This window comes from Musca domestica, unplaced genomic scaffold (genome assembly GCF_030504385.1).
Source record: "Musca domestica strain aabys unplaced genomic scaffold, Musca_domestica.polishedcontigs.V.1.1 1, whole genome shotgun sequence".
Lineage (NCBI taxonomy): Eukaryota > Metazoa > Arthropoda > Insecta > Diptera > Muscidae > Musca > Musca domestica.
This window is the reverse complement of record NW_026712114.1, coordinates 36,639,456-36,661,905: the sequence shown is the minus strand read 5'-3', so window position 1 is coordinate 36,661,905 and position 22,450 is coordinate 36,639,456. Positions and strand designations below refer to the sequence as shown.

Genomic DNA, 22,450 nt, shown 5'->3' with positions numbered 1-22,450 from the left:
TTTCTTTCGTCCACTTCCTTGACGTCGGGCTACGCTACCAGTATCACGGTAACGAGCGATGGTACGAGACGCAAAATATTTATTCACATTTAAATGCTGTAGTGCTCAAACGATTGCCACTTGTGGTTTTCTAGCCAAATATCAAGAAATCACACTATCTCGCTTGAATTCCATCACGAATAACTTTTTTTCTGGAAAGTTCTCACCAAAATGCTTTTGTACGCTTGTTAACAATATAATGAGCTGTCACTGAAATGATTTTGAACAGCTGTCGGACGAGTGGCTTAGAAATAACAGCAGTCTGAAGTTGGTTGCAGTTTTTTCATTTCACCCTGTACATATTCATGATAAGCATAAAATTCTAAGTCGATTTAACGATGTCAGTCTGTCTGTCTCTAGAAATCACGATACAGCTCACATTATAGAGCTTAAAAATTTGATAAAACAATTTGTATTGTGTCCAGGATGGTTGGTATTTAAAATGATATATCAGTCCACGCATAATGGTACCTTCCGATATTCGGTATTTTAATGATTTTTTCCACATTTTTTCACGGATTTCTCTAAAAATTGCTATTTATAGATCATAATGGGTTCTAGCTTAGGTGGCGAAACATTGTATATATAGGTCCACGTTTTGGTACAGCCCCCATATAACGGTACCTCCCGTTATTCGGCATTTTGATGATTTTTGCCACATTTTTTACGGTTTGTCTAAAATTGATATTTGTAGGTCAAATGGGTTCTAGCTCCTGTGGCGAAACATTCTATATATAGGTCTACGCTTATACGGTATTTTGATGGTTTTTGCCATTTTTTATCCATTGATTTGTCCAAAAATTTGTATTTGTCGTTCGTAATGGGTTCTAGCTCTTGTGGCGGAATATAGTGTGTATAGGTACATGTTTTCGTATTATGAGGGAGCTCATAATAGGGAGGGAGCTCATTATAGCACCTCCCGATATTCAGTATTTTAATGTCTTTTGACACATTTTGGTATTTGCAGTTCATATGGTTTTTAGCTTTGGTGGGAGAGCATTTAATATTTAGGTCCACGTTATCCTATAGCGCACATATAACGATACCCATCGATATTCGGTATTTTGATGATCCTAGTCATATTTACTTACGAAATAGTTGCAAATGTTTCAATGTTTCAATTTGGTAGATAACAATCCGTGAAGTATAAAGTTCTCTATATATATATATAACGGCCCAAACCACTTTATGCTTTTTGAAAAGTTTAAGAGCATTATCCAAACGGTCTTACTTGTATTTGTAGTTTAAAGTGCAACACCTTTAAATACAGATATTTTTATACAAACATGTTTTCATTATCCAACGGTGGAGGGAATTAAAAGTTCGGCTCGGCCGAACTTAATTGTTTTTTATTGGTTCTATGTTAAATATGGGGATCGGGCCTTCAGGGCCTCCATCCTCCATACATACCTGTCTCCTACGTACTAACTATGACATGTCAGTTTAAGGCTTTTCTAGAATATGTAGACACTTCAATTTATTGGCTATCAAAATTTACCATTAACCAGACATGCCTTAGATGTTATAGCTATTTTTAATTTGTTTTAGAAATCATAACATGTCAGTGCAATTTTGATAAAAAATTAAAGGCAAGTTATTGTTGGTGAAACACGCCTTATTGACATTATCAGTCCCTAATGGCTGATGGTAAGACGTGTAAGGCTTCTCAAATTCTGATAACAATTTCACTTTTTCATAGCAAGACCATTCAATTGTAAAGGGTTCACCTCTAATTGAGAATAGTTTGAAAACGCTTATTGTTTCTGTAACGTAGCTACATAGTTTAGCGCCGAAACACGAAATATGCCTAATAATCAGTATTTCCATAAAATTCTTGTTATTTTTATTTTGTTTTTGAATTCGGTTGTGAGTGCACACAATGTTCAAGAAAAAAGTTTCGCCACCTCGGTAGCCGGTTTGGAACAACTATTGTTAACGGAAAATATTTTAATAGAAAATGTGGATAAATATGCCGATAAATTGCAAGAAAAAGTGAATACATTGAAAAAGTGAGCATGAAGGTCCTATTAATAGCTAAAGTGGATATGTTTAGATATGTTAGTGAAATGAAACTGAACAGAATTTAATAGTATGACTAAGGATAAAAACAGTTTACCATTCACAAACAAAGAACAAAAAAAGAAAACAAGTAAAAAAGCTGTAAGTTCGGCCGGGCGGATCTTCGAATACCCTCCACAATTTGGAAAGATTTTGGAATTTTTTCAAAAAAAAAAAAAAATAAATAAATAAATAAATAAAATCCGTTCTGTTATAAATACCGAATGTAGCGGTTATTTTAGGGTCTATACGACGACGTGGACCTGCAAAGCCAACTTTTGTCATAAACTATTACAATATTAATATGCGAAACTTGAATAAAAAAAGTCGATAAATAATGTAGCTGAAATCTTCAAAATACCGAATATAGGGAGGTACCATTAAAGGGGGGCTATACGAAGACGTGGACCTGCACAGACAATTTTCTGTCATAGGCTGTAGTATCCATTAGGAACTTCATACACCAAATTTGAAACAATTCCGGTTAATAACGTCGCTAAAATCATTAAAATGCCGAATATAAGGAGGAACCATTATATGGAGGCTATACGAAGACGTGGACCTGCACAGACAATTTTCGGTCATAGGCTGTAGTATCCATTAGGAACTTCAACCACCAAATTTGAAACAATTCCGGTGAATAATGTGGCTAAAATCATCCAAATGCCGAATAACGGGAGGTACCGTAATATGGGGGATATATGAAGACGAGGAACTGTACAGACAATTTCCTGTCACAGACTGTAGTATCCATTACGAACTTCAAACACCAAATTTGAAACAATTCCGGTAAATAATGTCGCTAAAATAATCAAAATACCGAATATTGAGAGGTACCGTTATATGAGGGCTATACGAAGACGTAGACCTGCTCGGACAATTTTCTGTCAAAGTGTAGTATCCGTTACGAACTTCAAATACCAAATTTGAAACATTTCCGGTAAATTAAATCGGTTAAATCACCAAAATACCGAAAAAAGGAGGTACCATTATATGTGGGCTATACCAAAACGTGGACCTACATGACCCATTTCCTATACAAAAAGTCTTGCAGACATAATACACATTTGAGTGTAATTTTATCAACCTACTTCATTTTGTTCGGAAGCTAGGGTGATTTCCACAGACGGACGGCCAAAAACGTTTGCACTAATAACTTGAAAAACCCCAGTAAGGAAAGGCAAAAGTCGGGCGGTGCTGACTTTATGAAACCCAACAGCACTATGACTATTTAGTAGAGCCACGCGTAGCAAATAAACTTTCATATTGCAAACATGCAATAGGTTAAAACTAAAGTATGAAAGCTATATCATAATCGATTGCCACTAAACTTGGCTAAAGTAAATTTATGACGTATGTGACCTCTCGAACCAAATATAGTTGTTATGGAGAGCATGTTATGACTTTCAGAATTGTTAAATATAAAATCAAATGAAGCTACTTTACTTGTGGCGCCCTTAATGTATTATTAACATCAAATTAGAGAGAAATATATATGGAAGACATATCCTAATTTGAACCGATCTCGACAAAACTTGTAATATTTATTTTCGCGAAATCCTTGTTTTGGAATGTGTGTATATGTTTTCGGGTGATCTAGATAGGTATTCCCTGCCGAATCCCCAGGTAAACATTACACCGGTCCTCCACTAATGAACAAACGTTGCTTTTATAAAAACAACAATAATGGGATTAAGCCTGACCATTTTGCAACAACAAAATACTATGGTATCCCGAACAAACAAGCCAACACTGTTCTACAAAATCCATAAAAAAGGCTATATATCTGAACCTAAAATTAATACACTTGATTTTAGGCTACATTTGGTAGTCTCTGCCAAAATTCATCCCAATTTAGCTAATATTACAAATTTGGCGAGCAATATTGTTGAAATCGTGAGCTATATCAGAATCTGAACGGATCCCGATAAATTTTGGCAAATATATTTCTGAGCTGTATCCGATATTTGGCACCAAATATAACTGATGTGAAGTGCATATTACGAATGTCGGGGACTTAAACCCCAAATTGGTTTTCTCCGATGAGAAAACATTCGTTGTCCAGCAGTTTGTAAACAAACAAAACTTGCCAAAGAGGTCATCTGAAAAAGTGCTCCTTCGGTTGGTCACCAGAACTCAGCGCAGGCCATGGTGATGGTCTGGGCCGCCATAACACCCGATGGTCGCTCTCCGCTCGTATTAATCGACCGTGGCATCAGAATAAATGCCGAATATTATCGCGAAAATATTCTGGAGGGTATATTAAAGCCTTGGGCACGCAAAAATTTTAGCCGCAGATCTTGGACATTCCAACAGGACTCAGCACAATCGCACCCAGCACGCGCCACGCAAGAATGATTACAAAATGATGTTCCTCGCTTCATTTCCAGCGCACAATGACCACCAAAATCTCCGGCTACCAATCCGTTGGACTATTGTGACTGGAAAGCAAGGTTGTCACTAAAAAATACCAAAGTGTCGATCACCTCAAACAAGCGATTCCCCGGAAATGGGCCAAAATACCGGAGAGCAACATTCGGGTAGCGTGTGGCAGTTTGAAGGCTTGGTTTCATTGGCAGTTTGAAGGCTTGGCTTCATTGGCAGTTTGAAGGCCATAATTCGTGCCAAAGGTGACCAATTCGAACAAAAGTTTGATGCTATTTCCGACATTTTTTGCTGTTATTCAATCAAATCAAATTAAAAAAATGTAAAAATTATGGCGTTTGACTTTGTTGCAGTTTTTTATCTCACCCTGTATTTAGGGGTTTGGAATGGACCAATAAATAAAAATGTTCCTGATTTGCAGCCGTAATAAAGGTCACAAATAGAAACCAAAGAACACGAAATCTCGCATGAAGTCAGAGACTATAGCCTTTGCTTAGTTTTTAATATAGGTTTATGTTATTGTCAGCCTTTAAACTGGCTTATTTAAGTTATTGCGAAGGTTTTGATCGTATTTTCCAATAGATTTAGCTGAAAATTTGTATTTTATTTTTTTTCTGGGGGCAAGTCGTTTATATACATGTGACCTTAAGGCATCTTATAAAATTCTGAAAGGTTCCTTTTTTGTATAGTGACTTATCGCTTTATTTTTTTAATATTGTTTCCAAAGCCTAGTCAACCATCTGAAAATAGAAAATGGAAAAGCCTTACAAGATAGTAAAAAGTATCTTCATATTCCACTCAATGCGTTTTCCCTAATACGTCGAATGCATAATGATTGGAACCCAATTGAAATGTTTATGGTGCGACCGGTTGGTGAAAGTATGTATAGCTTCTATTTTCATATAAAAGAAAACTAACAATTTTTTCTTTACATAGACCACTTAAACATGATTAGAAAACATCTCCCGGAAATGCCAACATCAAAGGATATTACCGAAGCTTCGGAGGCTATATACCGTTTACAGGATACATATGGTATGGAAACCGATGATGTTGCCAGGGGTATATTCAATGGCAAGCAATATGAGTGAGTTTCTATGTGACGGTGGTTTAATATTTTAGTGTCCTGAGATCCAAATTTAAGTTTGGTCAAATTCGGAAAAATTTAAGTTTAAATTTCGACCGAATACTCATTCGTTAGCCGTGGAAAATGTAAAATAATGGATGGTCTGGAGGACACTTAGATATTGAAAAGCAACTTTAAAAAAAAACAAATAATATTGAATATTTTTCATTTTAGTGCCAAACTGAGCTCCGTGGATTGCGTATTCATGGGAATGCATATGTATGGAAAGAAATTGTTTCATTTAGCTGTTGAGTGGTTTAACAGAGCCATTGAGACATATGAAAGTTCTGACTATAATAATGTAATAAATCATATATTGGGGGACATATACTACCTGTTCGGAGAGGCCTTAGCACAGGAATGTAAGAAAAGAGCAATTTAAATGTTATTTTTTATTATGCATATATTTGTTTAAATCTCTCATTAAAGATCGCTTTAATGATGCTATCGTTGCAATGGAAAAAGCTCGCGAGTTGCTTCCACAAGACGCTCGTTTGCTGCATCGTAAAAATGATATAGAAATGAGGGCTAAAATGTATGATGGATCACCAGTAAAGGTAATGTAAACTCCGTTAAATCGACTATCGTACTTTGTAAATATAAATTTAAAACTATCAGGATAAGGCGTGGAGTTTTAAAAAATAATTTAAAAGGATTATCAGGGAAAGGCGCGGATTTTTAAAAATTATTTTTAAGACTATTAGGAGAAGGCGTGTAAAGCGTGGATTTTTTAAAAATAATTTTTAACGACTACTAAGAGAAGACGTGGAGTTTTTAAAAATAATTGTAAAGGATTCTCAGGGAAAGGCGCAGATTTTTAAAAATAATTCTTAAGACTATCAGGAGAAGACGTGGAGTTTTTAAAAATAAATAATAATTTTTTAACGACTATCTGAAGAAGACATGGGGTTTTTAAAAATAATTTTTCAACGACTATCAGAAGAAGACGTGGAGTTTTTAAAAATAATTCTTCAACGACTATCAGAAGAAGACGTGGAGTTTTTAAAAATAATTTTTAAGGACTACCAGAAGAAGACGTGGAGTTTTTAAAAATAATTTTTCAACGACTATCAGAAGAAGACGTGGAGTTTTTAAAAATAATTTTTAAGGACTATCAGAAGAAGACGTGGAATTTTTAATAATAATTTTTTAACGACTATAAGAAGAAGACGTGAAGTTTTTAAAAATAATTTTTTAAGGACTGTCAGAAGAAGACGTGGAGTTTTTAAAAATAATTTTTAAGGGCTATCAGAAGAAGATGTGGAGTTTTTAAAAATAATTTTTTAAGGACTATCATAAGAAGACGTGGAGTTTTTAAAAATAATTTTCTAAGGGCTATCAGAAGAAGACGTGGAGTTTTTAAAAATAATTTTTTAAGGACTATCAGAAGAAGACGTGGAGTTTTTAAAAATAATTTTTAAGGGCTATCAGAAGAAGATGTGGAGTTTTTAAAAATATTTTTTTTACGACAGGAAAAGGCGTGTTTTTTTAAATACTTTTTAAGGACCACCAGGAAGAGGCATGGATTTTTTAAAAATAATTTTTTAAGGACTATCAGAAGAAGACGTGGAGTTTTTAAAAATAATTTTTTAAGGACTATCAGAAGAAGACGTGGAGTTTTTAAAAATAATTTTTTAAGGACTATCAGAAGAAGACTTGGAGTTTTTAAAAATAATTTTTTAAGGACTATCAGAAGAAGACGTGGAGTTTTTAAAAATAATTTTTTAAGGGCTATCAGAAGAAGACGTGGAGTTTTTAAAAATAATTTTTTAAGGACTATCAGAAGAAGACGTGGAGTTTTTTAAAATAATTCTTCAATGACTATCAGAAGAAGACGTGGAGTTTTTTAAAATAATTCTTCAATGACTATCAGAAGAAGACGTGGAGTTTTTAAAAATAATTTTTAAGGACTATCAGAAGAAGACGTGGAGTTTTTAAAAATAATTTTTCAACGACTATAAGAAGAAGACGTGGAGTTTTTAAAAACAATTTTTAAGGGCTATCAGAAGAAGATGTGGAGTTTTTAAAATAATTTTTTAAGGACTATCAGAAGAAGACGTGGAGTTTTTAAAAATAATTTTTTAAGGGCTATCAGAAGAAGATGTGGAGTTTTTAAAAATAATTTTTTAAGGACTATCAGAAGAAGATAAAAATAATTTTTTAAGGACTATCAGAAGAAGACGTGGAGTTTTTAAAAATAATTTTTTAAGGGCTATCAGAAGGAGAATTGGAGTTTTAAAAAATATTTTTTTACGCCAGAACAAGGCGTGTTTTTTTAAATATTTTTTAAGGACCACAAGGAAGAGGCATGGATTTTTTAAAAATAATTTTTTAAGGACTATCAGAAGAAGATGTGGAGTTTTTAAAATAATTTTTTAAGGACTATCGGAAGAAGACTTGGAGTTTTTAAAAATATTTTTTTTAGGGCTATCAGAAGAAGATGTGGAGTTTTTAAAAATAATTTTTTAAGGACTATCAGAAGAAGATAAAAATAATTTTTTAAGGACTATCAAAAGAAGACTTGGAGTTTTTAAAAATAATTTTTAAGGGCAATCAGAAGGAGACGTGGAGTTTTAAAAAATATTTTTTTTTTTAACGACAGGAAAAGGCGTGTTTTTTAAATACTTTTTAAGGACCACCAGGAAGAGGCATGGATTTTTTAAAAATAATTTTTTAAGGACTATCAGAAGAAGACGTGGAGTTTTTAAAAATAACTTTTTAAGGGATATCAGAAGAAGACGTGGAGTTTTTAAAAATAATTTTTTATGGACTATCAGAAGAAGACGTGGAGTTTTTAAAAATAATTTTTTATGGACTATCAGAAGAAGACGTGGAGTTTTTTAAAATAATTTTTTAACGACAGAAAAAGGCGTGTTTTTTTAATAACTTTTTAAGAACAACAAGGAAGAGACATTGATTTTTTAAAAATACTTTTTAACGATTATCAGAAAAAAGCGTGGATTTTTTATAAATAATTTTTAAAGACTATCAGGAAAAAGGGATGGATTTTTTAAAAATTATTTTTAAGGCCTATCAGGATAAGTCTTGGATTTTCATACCCTTCACCATAGTATGGAGGGTATATTAAGTTTGTCATTCCGTTTGTAACACCTCGAAATAGAAATTTTAGACCCCACAAAATATATATATTCTTATATATTTTCTTGATTAGCATAAAATTACATTTAGTGATGTCCGTTCGTCTGTGGAAATTACTCTAACTTCCAAACGAAATGAAATTCATTAATAACATTTTACTCAAATGTGCAGAATTTTTGGCATTGAAAATGGGTCATGTAGGTCCACGTTTTGTTATAGCCCCCAAATTGTACCTCCTTATTTCGGTATTTTGGTGTTTTAAACGACATTATCCACCGGAAATGTTTCAAATTTGGTATTTTAAGTTCGTAATGGATGCTACAGCCTAAGACAGAAAATTGCCTGTGCAGGTATACGTCTTCGTATATCCCCCATATAACGGTACCTCCCTATATTCGGTATTTTTATGGTTTTAGCTACCGATTCCGACCGATTTTTTTTTCCAAATTTCGCATTCGAATATTCTAATGGCTTATGACGAAAGTTGTCTATGCAGATCCACGTCGTAGTATAGACCCTAATATAATGGCTACAGTCGGTATTTATAAGATTTTAGCAGATCTTTATTAAGGATTTTATTTTTTTGAAAATTTCCAAATTCTTTCCAAATGTTATATATAAAGTTCGGTCCGGTCGAGTTTACAGCTTTTTTACTTATTTATAAATAATTCCTAACGACTATCAGGAAAAGGCGTGCATTTTTCAAAATAATTTTTATTTCTGATAAATAATTTTATTTTTGATAAATAAGTTTTAACGTCTATCAGGAAAATGCGTGGATTTTTTTAAAATATTTGTTTACGACTATCAGGAAAAGGCGTGGAATTTCGATAAATAATTGTTGACGACTATCTAGAAAATAATTTTTAACGACTATCGGTAGAAGGCGTGGATTTTTGAAAATATTTGTTTACGACTATCAGGAAAAGACGAGAATTCTTAAAAATAATTTTTAACGAAATTAGATATAATGAAATATATTTCAGAATCTCTTCTTGGTTTTTACAGCATCCGAAGCGTGAACCAACTGACAATGAAAGAGGATGCAGCGGACAATATGTCAATAAGCCATCGTTTCGGCTTTATTGTGTCTACAACACCACTACGTCAGCGTTTTTGCGATTGGCTCCGTTAAAAATGGAAATTTTGCATTTGGATCCATATTTGGTTGTATTTCATGACGTTATATCGGATGCTGAAATACAAGAATTAAAAACGTTGGCAAAACCCTATCTCAACAGATCTACTGTATACAAAGATGGAAAGGCAGTTGCCATTGATAGAAGAACATCGAAATATGCTTGGTTTGGGGATAACTTCTCCAATGTCACGAGACGTATAAATCAGCGGATTCGTGACATGACTGGTTTCGATATTGAGGGATCCGAAATGCTGCAGGTGATGAACTATGGCGTGGGTGGTCATTACGATGCTCATTATGATTTCTTTAATGCTTCTGATGTGAGTAGAACTGTTCAGAGCAATATAAACTGAACTTTTGAGTGAATTTTCCTTTTGATTCGTTCATAGACAGAGGATGTTGTTAGGGAGACCGGTGATCGTATTGCCACAGTATTGTTTTATGTAAGTTTTGGAAATTCAATGGAAACTTTTAAAGAATTACCTCATGCGTTTAAAATGATTTATTTTCTACAGATGACCGATGTGGAGCAGGGTGGTGCCACAGTATTTCCCAAAATTGAAACCGCAGTGTTTCCTCGAAAGGGTTCAGCCGTTATGTGGTATAATTTGAATAATAAAGTTGTGGGCGATGACCTCACATTACATGCTGCTTGCCCTGTCATTGTAGGCTCTAAGTGGAGTAAGTACCTAAATGCGTTTTTGCTTTAAAAAATCAGTGAATTTTTATTTTTTCTTCTCTTTATAGTTTGCAATAAATGGATACGTTCAAAGGCTCAAATATTTAGAAAACCATGCTACAAAGAATAAATAAATGAATCAATTATAAGTAAATATATTTTTCTTCGTGTTCTTTGGGGGTAAATAATATGAGATGAAAAAATCTTATATAAATTAAAAAATATTTTGTTTGTTAATTGTTGTTATATATCCTAGGGTTTTTCTGTTGCTAATCTAGAAATCTAGTATTCAAGTATTCTAGAAGTATAATTTTTTTATTACGGCTTTGAAATACCAAAAACTTTGTCGTTGAAATTATTAAATGCCTAATACGGATATTTATGGAAACGTCGATCTGTTTATACAAATTTCTATAAACACCAACGTGGCTAAAATAATTGGAATACCAAGACCTGAACCAATATAGGGAGAGATAAAAAAAACTGCAACAAAGTTAAATGCCATATTTTGTACATTTTTTTTTAAATTTTATTAAATGAAAGAAAAAAAAATTGGAAATAGCATCAAAATTTAGAATAAGTTTAGAATTATTCGAATTGGTCACCTTTGGCACGAATTATGGCCTTCAAACGGCCAATGAAACCGTCACACGCTGCCCGAATGTTGCTCTGCGGTATTTTGGCCCATTCCCGGCAAAGCGCTTGCTTTAGGTGATGGACACTTTGGTATTTCGTAGTGCCAACCTAGCTTTCCAGACACAATAGTCCAGCGGATTGGTATTTGGAGATTTTGGTGGCCATTGTGCGCTGGAAATGAAGCGTGAAACCTTATTTTGTTACCATTCTTGGGTGGCGCGTTCTGAGTCCTGTTGGAATGTCCAAGGTCTCCGGCCAAAATATTTGCGTGCACAAGGCATTAATACACCCTCCAGAATATTTTCGCGATAATATTCGGCATTTATTCTGATGCCACGGTCGATTAATACGAGCGGAGAGCGACCATTGGCTGTCATGGCGACCCACACCATCACCCTGGCCGTCGCTTGAGTTCTTGTGACCAACCGAAGGTGTACCTTTTCAGCTGACCTCTTTGGCAAATAAACACGATCATTTTGTTTGTTTACAAACTGCTGAACAACGAATGTTTTCTCATCGTAGAAAACCAAATTCGCCAGTTCACCACTTTCTGCCAAGCGAAGCAACTCTTTTGAGTCTATTTTCTTTCTGTGGCGGTGTAAGTTCTTGAACTTTTTGGAATTTCAATGGCTTTATTCCGAGCTCATTTTTCAATATTTGCCCAATGGGATATTGCGATATGTTCCACTGCGACGCGGGTTTCGACCAAGTAACTTCTTTACTTTTCGAATCATTTCTGCTGATGTTGCTGTTTTCTTCCGTCCACTTCCTTGACGTCGGGCTACGTTACCAGTATCAAGGTATGAGCGATGGTACGAGACACAAAAGATTTATTCACATTTAAATGCTGGAGTGCTTTAACGATAGCCACTTGTGGTTTTCCAGCCAAAAAAAAAAAAAAAAAAAAAAAAAAAAAATTACACTATCACGCTTGAATTCCATTACGAATAACTTTTTTTCTAGAAAATTCTCACCAAAATGCTTTTGTACGCTTGTAAAAAATATAATGAGCTATCACTGGAAGCTGTCGGATGAGTGGCTTAGAAATGACAGCAGTCTGAAGTTGGTTGCAGTTTTTTCATCTCATCTAAAGAAATATTTCGACGAGTTACAAATTAAATGACAACCTTAACATACTCTCCATACTAGAGGTGGAGGGTGTAAAAAACAATCAGAAAAGGAATTAATCACATGTCGACAATGCTTAGTCTCCATAAAATGTCGACAAAGCTTAGCCTCTATCAAATGACTAGTTTCTTTGTGGGATAATAAAAATTAAAATTTCATATGTTTCGTTTATTAATAACCTTTTTATTTACAATTCAATTTGACAAAATTTATGATATTAATCCACTCCCATAGCCATGTGGGGTTTAGATATGTCATGATCGGGTTTTAAATCACATGGCCTTATTAACTCCTGGCCCACCGCATGAAACCAAATGTTACCAACTGAAAAAACAGAACAATATTAAAAAAAGTGTCATTAACCAGGGAGTGTTAAATACTGCACGTTCCAACTTACTCCATTTGGAACCTTTCAATACGGGGCAACCTGCATGGGCTGTACGAAAATCTGGCTCCAATGATCTATGTAAATTATACCACACAACCAAACTATGCTTGATGGGTGGCACGGCCAGTCGTAAATGGGGAAAAGCTGTTGCTCCTCCTAAGTCCACATCATTAAGCTGGAATAGAAACACATAAATCATCAACATATCAAATTCGCCTTAACAAAATCCAAAAAAATAGAAAATGATTCTATTGAATTTTTCTAAAAATAACAAGTAAAACCAGTAAGGAAAAGTCAAAAGTCGGGCGGGGCCGACTATATAAAACCCTACACCACTATGCATATGTAGCAGGGTTCCCGTAACAAAAGAATTTATTTGAAGTAGATCATACCACCTATCAACATTTGACTTTCGAGCGGTTATAGGCCCGTTCTTATATCTTTTCTTTATAGCCCACTTTTGTTATCCCTTACTTTAGGAAAAGTGAAGAATAAAGTTCACATTACCGGGTTCTCTCATCTTTTCTTTAAAATATATGCATTTTTTACAAAGATATGTCAAGTTTTTTGTAAAAGTAACTGGTAGTTACTGAATTTTTTCCACAATGGCATCTTCATTTTAATTTGAAAATAATAAAAAACGAACTTGCAATTAATTTCGTGAAATAAATTTATAGTTCAGTTCTTCAATATAAAATAAACGATTTGCATTATCCATGTTTTTATTTAAATGAATTGCCATATCATCAATATTCAATATGGCAACATGACTTCAGTAAACTTTACGTTAAAATATAAAGGGAAAATGGTCTGACCTTTTGCTTATCGGACAGTTCATACTTAAATGAAACTAGTAATAACGAAAAACGAACCAGTAAAGAAAGTCCTAAAATCGGGCGGGGCCCACTTTATGAGCTCCACATAACAATTAAAAGTTTTTATGGGAGAATTTAGTTATACACGCTTTGGATGTAATTATTATTTAAAGTTCAAAGGACTAAATGCGCCGAAGCATTTGTATCTTTTAAATTCAGACTTGTTTTGCCCATTTTGTGCAAAATTAATTGGAAATCAGAAAAAGATATATATGGGAGCTATATCAAAATCTGAACCGATGTCGATAAATTTTGGCAAATATATTTCTGAGCTGTATTTGATATATTTCCCTGAATATCGTTGTTACGGAGTGCATATTACGGCTGTGGGTAACAAATACAACAAATCGGATGAACAATATATATGGGAGCTATAGCTATATCTGAACCGATCTGAACCAAATTCGGCATACTAGCTTCTAGACTCAATTCGGGCGCATGTGCCAAATTCCATCCCATTTGGGCAAATATTAGACGTTTGGTGTACAACAAAAGGTAAATCGGACGAAGTTATGTATGGGAGCTATATCGAAATCTGAACCGATCTCGGTAAAATTTAGCAAATGTATTTCTGAGCTGCATTTGATATATTTCCCCAGATATTGTTGTTACAGAGCGCATATTACAGCTGAGGAGGACAAAAATAACAAATCGGATGAATAATATATATGGGAGCTATAGCTATATCTGAATCTTATTGAATGAATCTTATTTTCAGGCCTAATTTGGATGTATGTGCAAAATTTCATACTATTCGGGCTGATATTAAACGTTTGGTGCACAATAAAAGGCAAATCGGACGAAGATATATATGGGAGCTATATCTAAATTTTTACCGATAATCTCCAATTTTAATAGGGTTCGTCCTTGGGCCAAACAAATGTTGTTTGGAAAATTAAATCTCAATCGGATAATAAATGCGACCTGCATTTTGTTCACAAGAATACATGGACAGACGGACTGACATGCATAAATCAACTCAGAAAGTGATTCTATGGAGATCCTCAAAAGTAACTATGGGTCTATCTCGCTTCCTTCTCCATGTTACAAACAAATTAACAAGGACATAATACTCATACCACTACGTGGTGTAGGGTATAAAAATCGGCAAGATGTTATATCCGGCCATTCGGAACATCTGAACCGATTTTCTCCAAATTTGATGTACTTGCTTCTAGACTAAATGTTGGTCGGATGTACCTAAAGTCAGGACTTTTGGACTGATATTGGTCATTTGGTGCACAATTAACTCGAAATCGATTGAAAAAATACATGGGAGCTATATCTAAATCTGAAGCAATTTGATAAAATTTGGCAGAGTTATTTCCGAGCTCAATAAGACTTCTCGTATCAAATATCATTGTCGCATGCATCTTACGAATGTGAGGTGCTTCAAGAACAAATCGGATGAAACATATATATGGGAACTATAGCTATATCTGAACCGACTGTAATCTGTCGGATGTGCCCATATTCAGGTCATTTGGACTAATATTAGCCATTTGGTGTACAATTAACCCGAAATCGGTTGAAGATATACTGGGAGATATATTGAAATCTGAACCGCTCTTGATAAATTTTGGCAGAGGTATTTCTTGGCTATATCTGACATTTGGTACTAAATATCATTGTTATGGAGTGCATATTACGCATGTGAGGGACTTAAAACCCCAAATCAGGTGAAAAATATATATAGGAGCTATAGCTATACCTGGACCGATTTTCTCCCAAATTGATGTACTTGCTTCTAAACTGAATTCGGTCAGATGTACTACAATTGACTTCATTAGGACTTATATTGATCATTTGGTGCACAATTAACCCGAAATCGGTTGAAGATATATGGAAGCTATATCTAAATCTGATCCGATTATCCCCAATTTTAAAAGGATTCGGCATTCGGCCAAACAAATATTAAAATAACAATTTTAGAAAAATCCGTGGGAAAATGTGGCCAAAATCATCAAAATAACGAATATCGGAAGATACCGTTATATGGGAGCTATACGAAAACGTGGACTTATAGAAACAATGTTCGTTCAGCGAAGCTGGAACCCATTACAAACAACAAATGCCATTTTTCGACAAACCCGTGTAAAAATTTGGCTAAAAATACCGAATATCGGGAGGTACCTTTTTATGGGGGCTATATGTACAATGTTCACTCACTTGAACTATAACTCGTAACGAACTACGAATACCAATTTTTAGACAAATTGGTAGAAAAATTTGTCTAAAAGCATGAAAATACCATCACAAAACGGGGACTAATATATCTAATTTTTAATACAAACCATCCAAGACACAATATAAACTACTGTGCTAAATCTTAAAGCTCTCTATGTCAAATAATGTGGGCTTTGTCGTGATTTCAACAGAATTACAGGCGGACATATTTAAATCGATTTAAAATGTTATGAAAGACCTCTTTGGGGCTTGTTTGAGGGATAAACAAATTATCCATAATTACAGTATAATAATAAAAGGTTACAAATAGAATAACAGGCCCATTATCCCATTCCTTCTATGGTGAAGGCTAAAAATGCACTACTTACATAAAACATGGCAGTTAATATGCGATTACCATCGTCAGGGTTATCTTCTTCTGGATTCTAAAATAAAAAAAAAATACTTTAAGGTCATAAACACAACAAAAACTATAATCTTACAACAATACCTCTGAAAAATCATAATGTGTTCCATAGTATCCGCCTATGCCATAGTTTGCAACCTGCATATCTTCGGACATGTTCATACTCAAACCTGTGATGTCGGCTACACGCTGTGATATCTTAGCCATTAAAGCGGAGTCATATGCCAGCCAAGAGTTTTTACTTATGCGCACTTCATTGATATCGCTGTTATCCTCACTGCCAATTGTAGATCGCTCAATGTCCGATTTAGATCTAGCAATAATTTCTTTGATTTCTTTATCATAAATCACATCATGGTATACTGCCACAAAAGGATCTGTGTTCAGCTCTTCCATTTTCAGGGGACCTAATAAATAATATGGCACATTTTTGGTGGTAAAATGGCAATGTAGTTGGCTTTTTTCAGCAATTCGTTGTTCAAATTCGCCACTGCACGTCTGTTCGTAGAGATCTTGTATTTCCGACTTATCGTACTTAGCTTCAATGAAACTCGTACGTCTTTTAATTTTAGTTTCGGCTGTGATGAGATCTCTATTTGATAGACCAATTGAATTATCTGGTTCCAGGGAAAGCAGTTTTGAATTAACAGCCAAAGCCAACTCATGTTTACCCGCATAAAATAAAGCCGGAGCCAAAAATTCTAAAATTTCGGCAATGCTGACGTAGGGGAAAATACCATCGGTTGTGTTCTCAATGTCTCCGCCATTTATGTTGCTATCATCAAACGCTTTCGCATTGTTGCTTTTTTCATTTTCTTTTTCAGATTTTTCCAAGGCCTCAATTAACCATTCGCTGGCTGTTAAATATTCTTCAGATTCATATAAACTTTTACCCAAAACGTAGCAATTGAAGGCTGACATTTCAGAGCTATATTTTCGATCCCTTAAATAGCCATCCGTGATATTTGTAATATCCAATTTGTATAGCTGTTGGAGTCGTGACAAACCTCTGGCGGCTCCTCGCAAATCTTCATCTGTTGGCAGTGTAACTGCGTCCTCCGGAATATGCGACGACTCATTATAAACTTTAAAAGAATAAAGAATATATTTTTTTAGTAAAGGATTGTTTCATTCTTAAAATCTTGTGGTTTTGAAAGTTGACATGAAATGACAAATAATGTCGTTTTACAGTCATACCCGACAAGTAACTTTCCTGATAAATTTTGTATTTTGATCATATGTGTATGTGTGTTTGCGTATGTGTATATAAGAATAATAACTATTTACTTGTTAAATTCTCGATTTGCCTTGTCAACTTGAAAACCTCCTGCCAATCAGCTGCAATTCTATTAATGGCCTTAAAGGCATTCACAGGATAGTCATAGTAGAATTCCGACGATTGTTGGCGTTTCTCATACTCTGTATCCAGTTCATCTATTAATCTAAACAAAATGTAATTAAAATTCAAATTCATTTGTATTGACTCGACATACAACCCCTCAATTGTATATACGAGTACATACCTATCCAACTCCGTTTGCAATCGTTCCACTTCGACAAGATGTTTTCCAATGGCCCACATATAATGATTTTCAACTCGCAGCAATGTCTCTAAACCCGAAATTGACGAATAGTAATCACATTTTATACAGCCAACAACAATAAAATACAAAATTAAACTTAAAATTGTTTTAGACATTTCAAATGACTGCAGAGTATTAAAAAGGTGTTGAACATGTTCCTTGCCATCGACTACTATTGACTGCTTGCGGCAGCCAATCCAGATTTTACTATAAAAATATTTATTTTAGTTGTTGGGACAAGTGTTCGATTGTTTGTCGGATTTATATTTACCTAAGTAACTTGTCGAAATGAAAATATAAAATGAAATTTGGAATTTCATGAGATGGAGATAAAAATGAAAGAACTTTTCAAAGACGTTAATTTTCTGAAAGGCATTACCATTTCAATCTTACCGAATATAACTTTTTCTATACCCTCCACCTTGAATGAAATTTGTCATTCCGTTTGTAACAACCCTAAATATTCGTCGTAGACCCCATAAAGTATATACATAGTGAGATGAAAAAACTGCAACCAACTTCAAACTGCTGTCGTTTGTAAGCCACTCGTTCGACAACTGTTAAAATTATTCCAGCGACAGCTTAACATATATTGTTTACAAGCGTTCAAAAGCAATTTGGTGAGAACTTCCCAGAAAAAAAGTTATTCGTGATGGAATTCAAGTGTGATTTCTTTATATTTGGCTGGACGTCAAGGAAGTGGATGCAAGAAAACAGCAACATCAGCAGCAATGATTCGAAAAGTAAACAAGTAAAAAAGCGAATGCCTATACTACGACTTGCACCTGCATAGACAACTTTTGTCATAAGTTATTACAATATTTAAATGCGAAACTTGAAGAAAAAACTGTTTATAAAATCATCAAAATACCGAATATAGGGGGTACCGTTATTTGGGGGCTATACGAAGATGTGGACCTGCACAGACAATTTTCTGGGATGGGCTGAAGTATCTATTACGAACTTCACATGCGAAATTTGAAACAATCCCGGTAAATAATGTCGCTAAAATCATCAAAATACCGAATATCGGGGGGTACGGTATATGGGGGCTATACGAAGACGTGGACCTACATAGCCCATTTTCTGTTTTATGCTGCAGTATCTATTTCAAACTTCAAATACCAAATTTGGAACGATTTCGTTAAATAATGTCGCTAAATCATCAAAATACCGAATATCGGGGGGTACCGTTATATGGGGACTATATGAATACATGGACCTACGAAGATGGGGCTATACGAAGATGTGGACCTGCACAGACAATTTTCTGGGATGGGCTGAAGTATCTATTACGAACTTCACATGCGAAATTTGAAACAATCCCGGTAAATAATGTCGCTAAAATCATCAAAATACCGAATATCGGGGGGTACGGTATATGGGGGCTATACGAAGACGTGGACCTACATAGCCCATTTTCTGTTTTATGCTGCAGTATCTATTTCAAACTTCAAATACCAAATTTGGAACGATTTCGTTAAATAATGTCGCTAAATCATCAAAATACCGAATATCGGGGGGTACCGTTATATGGGGACTATATGAATACATGGACCTACATGGCTCATTTTTTGACTTAGGACGTAGTATTCATTACGAACTTTAAATACCAAATTTGAAACAATTCCGGTAAATAATGTCGCTAAAATCACCAAAATACCGAATATCGGGGGGTACCGTTATGTGGAGGCTATACGAAAACGTGGACTTGCACAGATAATTTTATGTCTTAGGCTGTAGTATCCATTTCGACTTTCAAATACCAAATTTGAAACAATTCCGGTGAATAATGTCGCTATAATCATCAAAATACCGAATATCCGAAGGTACCGTTATATGGGGGCTATATATGATAACATGGATCTGCATGGCCCATTTACGAACTTAACCTGCCTACTGGCAAAATATACATGTGTGCAAAATTTTAGCCTTCTATCTCAATTATTTCGAAAGATAGCGTGATTACAACAGACAGACAGACGGACAGACAGACAGACAGACGGACATGGCTAAATCATCTTATAATTTTACGCTGATCAAGAATATATATACTTTGTTGGGTCTGACATGAGTATTTAGAGGAGTTACAAACGGAATGACAAAATTAATATACCCTCCATAGTGTGGTGGAGGGTATAAAAAGCAACTTGATCGAAACCCGCGTCGCTGTGGCCGAAAAATAGCTTGTGAGCTGAACATATCGCAATATTCCATTCAGCAAATAATGGAAAATGAGCTTGCCATTGAAATTCCACAAAGTTCAAGAACTTACATCGCAAAAGAAAGAAAGAGATGCTTCGCTTGGCCGAAAGAGATGAACTGCCGAATTTGGTTTTCTCCGATGAGAAAAAATTCGTTGTCCAGCACTTTGTAAACAAACAAATGATCTTGTTTACTTGCCAAAGAAGTCAGCTGAAAATGTACACCTTCTGTTGGCCACCAGAACTCAAGCTCCGGCCATGGTGATGATGTGGGCCGCCATAACAGCCAATGTTCGCTCTCTGCTCGTATTAAATGACAGTGGCATCAGCATAAATGCCGAATATTATTACAAAAATATTCTGAAGGATGTATTAAAGCCTTGGGTACGCAAACATTTTGGCCGCAGACCTTGGACATACCAACAGGACTCAGTATCATCGCACTCAGAACGCGCCACCCAAGAGTGGTTATAAAATGAGGTTCCTCGCTTCATTTTCAGCGCACAAAGGCCTTCAAAATCACCGGATACCAATCCGCTGGACTGTTGTGTCTGGAGTATTTTGGAAAACAAGGTTGGCGCTAAAAAATACAAAAGGGTCGATCACCTCAAGCAAGCGCTTCACCGGGAATGAGACAAAATACTGCCGAGAGACATTCGGGCAGCGTGTGAGGGTTTCATTGGCCGTTCCTAGGCCATAATTCGTTGCAAAAGTGACCATAATCAGCATAAAGTTCTAAGACGATTTATCGATGTCCGTCTATCTGTCTATTTAAATCACGATACAGCCCACATTATTTTGACGTAAATTTGGCAGAACAATTTGTATTGTGTCTAGGATGGTTGGTATAGAAAATGAGGTACATCGGTCCACGTTTTGGTACGGCCGCCACATAAAGGTACCTTCAGATATTTGGCATGATTTTAGCCACATTTTTTAACGGAATTACCTAAAATTCGGTATTTAGAGTTCGTAATTGGTGGCAGAACATTGTCATATGCGCCTTATACCTGCAGCACCCATAAAGCGGCATTTTCCGATATTCGGCATTCCGTATTCCTGACGGAATTGTCTACAATTTGGTATCTAATGGGTTCTACCTTCTCTGACAGAACACTGGTCCACTTTTCCCTAATATATCGGTTCCTCCCGATATTAAGCCTCTATTAATTATACCCATATTTCTAAGGGAATCGTTTCAAATTCCGTATGAACAGTTGGTAATTCATTATATCTTCTTTGTCAGAAGATTAGTGGAATGCATATATGTTTGTTTTAAATACTCAATATAGCGGTACCTCCGAATATTTGGTATTTGTTATGCCGTATGAACAGTTGGTAGTTCATTATATCTTCTTTGGAAGAAGATTAGTGAAATGCATCCATGCCAAGCCTGTGACGAGAAATCGTGCCTTCAATTTCTTATTTTGGTACACAGGCAAAAATGAAACTGGCTCGAATGTTAAACTACGATACTGTTATTTCTAAATAGATTTTTTTTATCTAGTGCTAAAGGGTCCAACTTAGCTTAGTTTTTTTCCCCCGGCGAAGTATTAAATGTGTAGCCATAAGACTAAGGATATAACAAGTTAAAAAGGTTGTAAATTCTCGCCGGGCCGAACTATGAACACCTTCCACCATTTGGAACGAATTTTGCTTTTTTCAAAAAAAAAAAAAAAAACCGTTAAAAATTCTGTTAAAATCTTAAGAATACCGAATGTAGCCTTTATTAGGGTCTATGCGACAGCGTGGACCCGCATGGGCATCTTTTGTTATAAGCCCATAAAATATTCAAACGCGAAACTTGAAAAAAAAAAAATCGGTGAATAATGTAGCTAAAATCATCAAAATACCGAATATAAGGAGGTACTCTTATATGAGAGCTATACCAAAACGTGGGCCTGCACAGACAATCTTCGGACATAGGCTGTAGTATCCATTACGAACTTCAACTACCAAATTTGAAACAATTCCCGTGAATAATGTCGCTAAAATCATCAAAATACTGAATATCGGGAGGTACCGTTATATGGGGCTATACGTGGACCGAAACAGACAATTTTCCGTTGTAGGCTGTAGTAACCATTACCAACTTCAACTACCAAATTTGAAACAATTCCCGTGAATAATGTTGCTAAAATCATCAAAATACCGAATATCGGGAGGTACCGTTATATGGGGACTATATGCAGACGTGGATCTGCACAGATCTGCTGTAGTATCCATTTCGAACTTAAAATACCAAATTTGAAACAGTTCCGGTGAATAATGTCGCTAAAATCATCAAAATGCCGAAAAAAGGGAGGTACCATTCTATGGGGGATATACCAAAACGTGGACCTACATAGCCCATTTTCAATACCAAAAGTTCTGCGTACATAATATATATTTGAGTAAAATTTGATCAATCTACTTCATTTCGTTCGGAAGCTAGAGTGATTTCCACAGACGGATAGACGGACGGATAAATTGACATAGAATTTTATGCTGATAAAAAATATATATACTTTGTGGGG

General features: G+C 35.1%; 2 protein-coding genes across 2 annotated transcripts; one reads left to right on the top strand and one right to left on the bottom strand.

The window, feature by feature from the left end:
* The first annotated feature begins 1,684 nt into the window (after nt 1-1,684).
* Nucleotides 1,685-10,672, top strand: LOC101899536 (prolyl 4-hydroxylase subunit alpha-1). The gene is made up of 9 exons (XM_005183783.4): nt 1,685-2,048; nt 5,210-5,361; nt 5,419-5,569; nt 5,783-5,970; nt 6,038-6,165; nt 9,716-10,168; nt 10,238-10,291; nt 10,364-10,529; nt 10,596-10,672. Exons 1-9 carry the CDS (start codon nt 1,843-1,845, stop codon nt 10,655-10,657), a joined length of 1,560 nt encoding a protein of 519 aa, XP_005183840.2. The 5' UTR covers nt 1,685-1,842; the 3' UTR covers nt 10,658-10,672.
* Nucleotides 10,673-12,453: 1,781 nt separating this feature from the next.
* Nucleotides 12,454-17,972, bottom strand: LOC101899362 (prolyl 4-hydroxylase subunit alpha-2). Its single transcript, XM_005183782.4, has 6 exons — nt 17,671-17,972; nt 17,435-17,589; nt 16,232-17,232; nt 16,110-16,166; nt 12,689-12,854; nt 12,454-12,615 (listed from the first exon to the last, which is right to left on the bottom strand). Exons 1-6 carry the CDS (start codon nt 17,844-17,846, stop codon nt 12,509-12,511), a joined length of 1,662 nt encoding a protein of 553 aa, XP_005183839.1. The 5' UTR covers nt 17,847-17,972; the 3' UTR covers nt 12,454-12,508.
* Nucleotides 17,973-22,450: the final 4,478 nt, after the last annotated feature.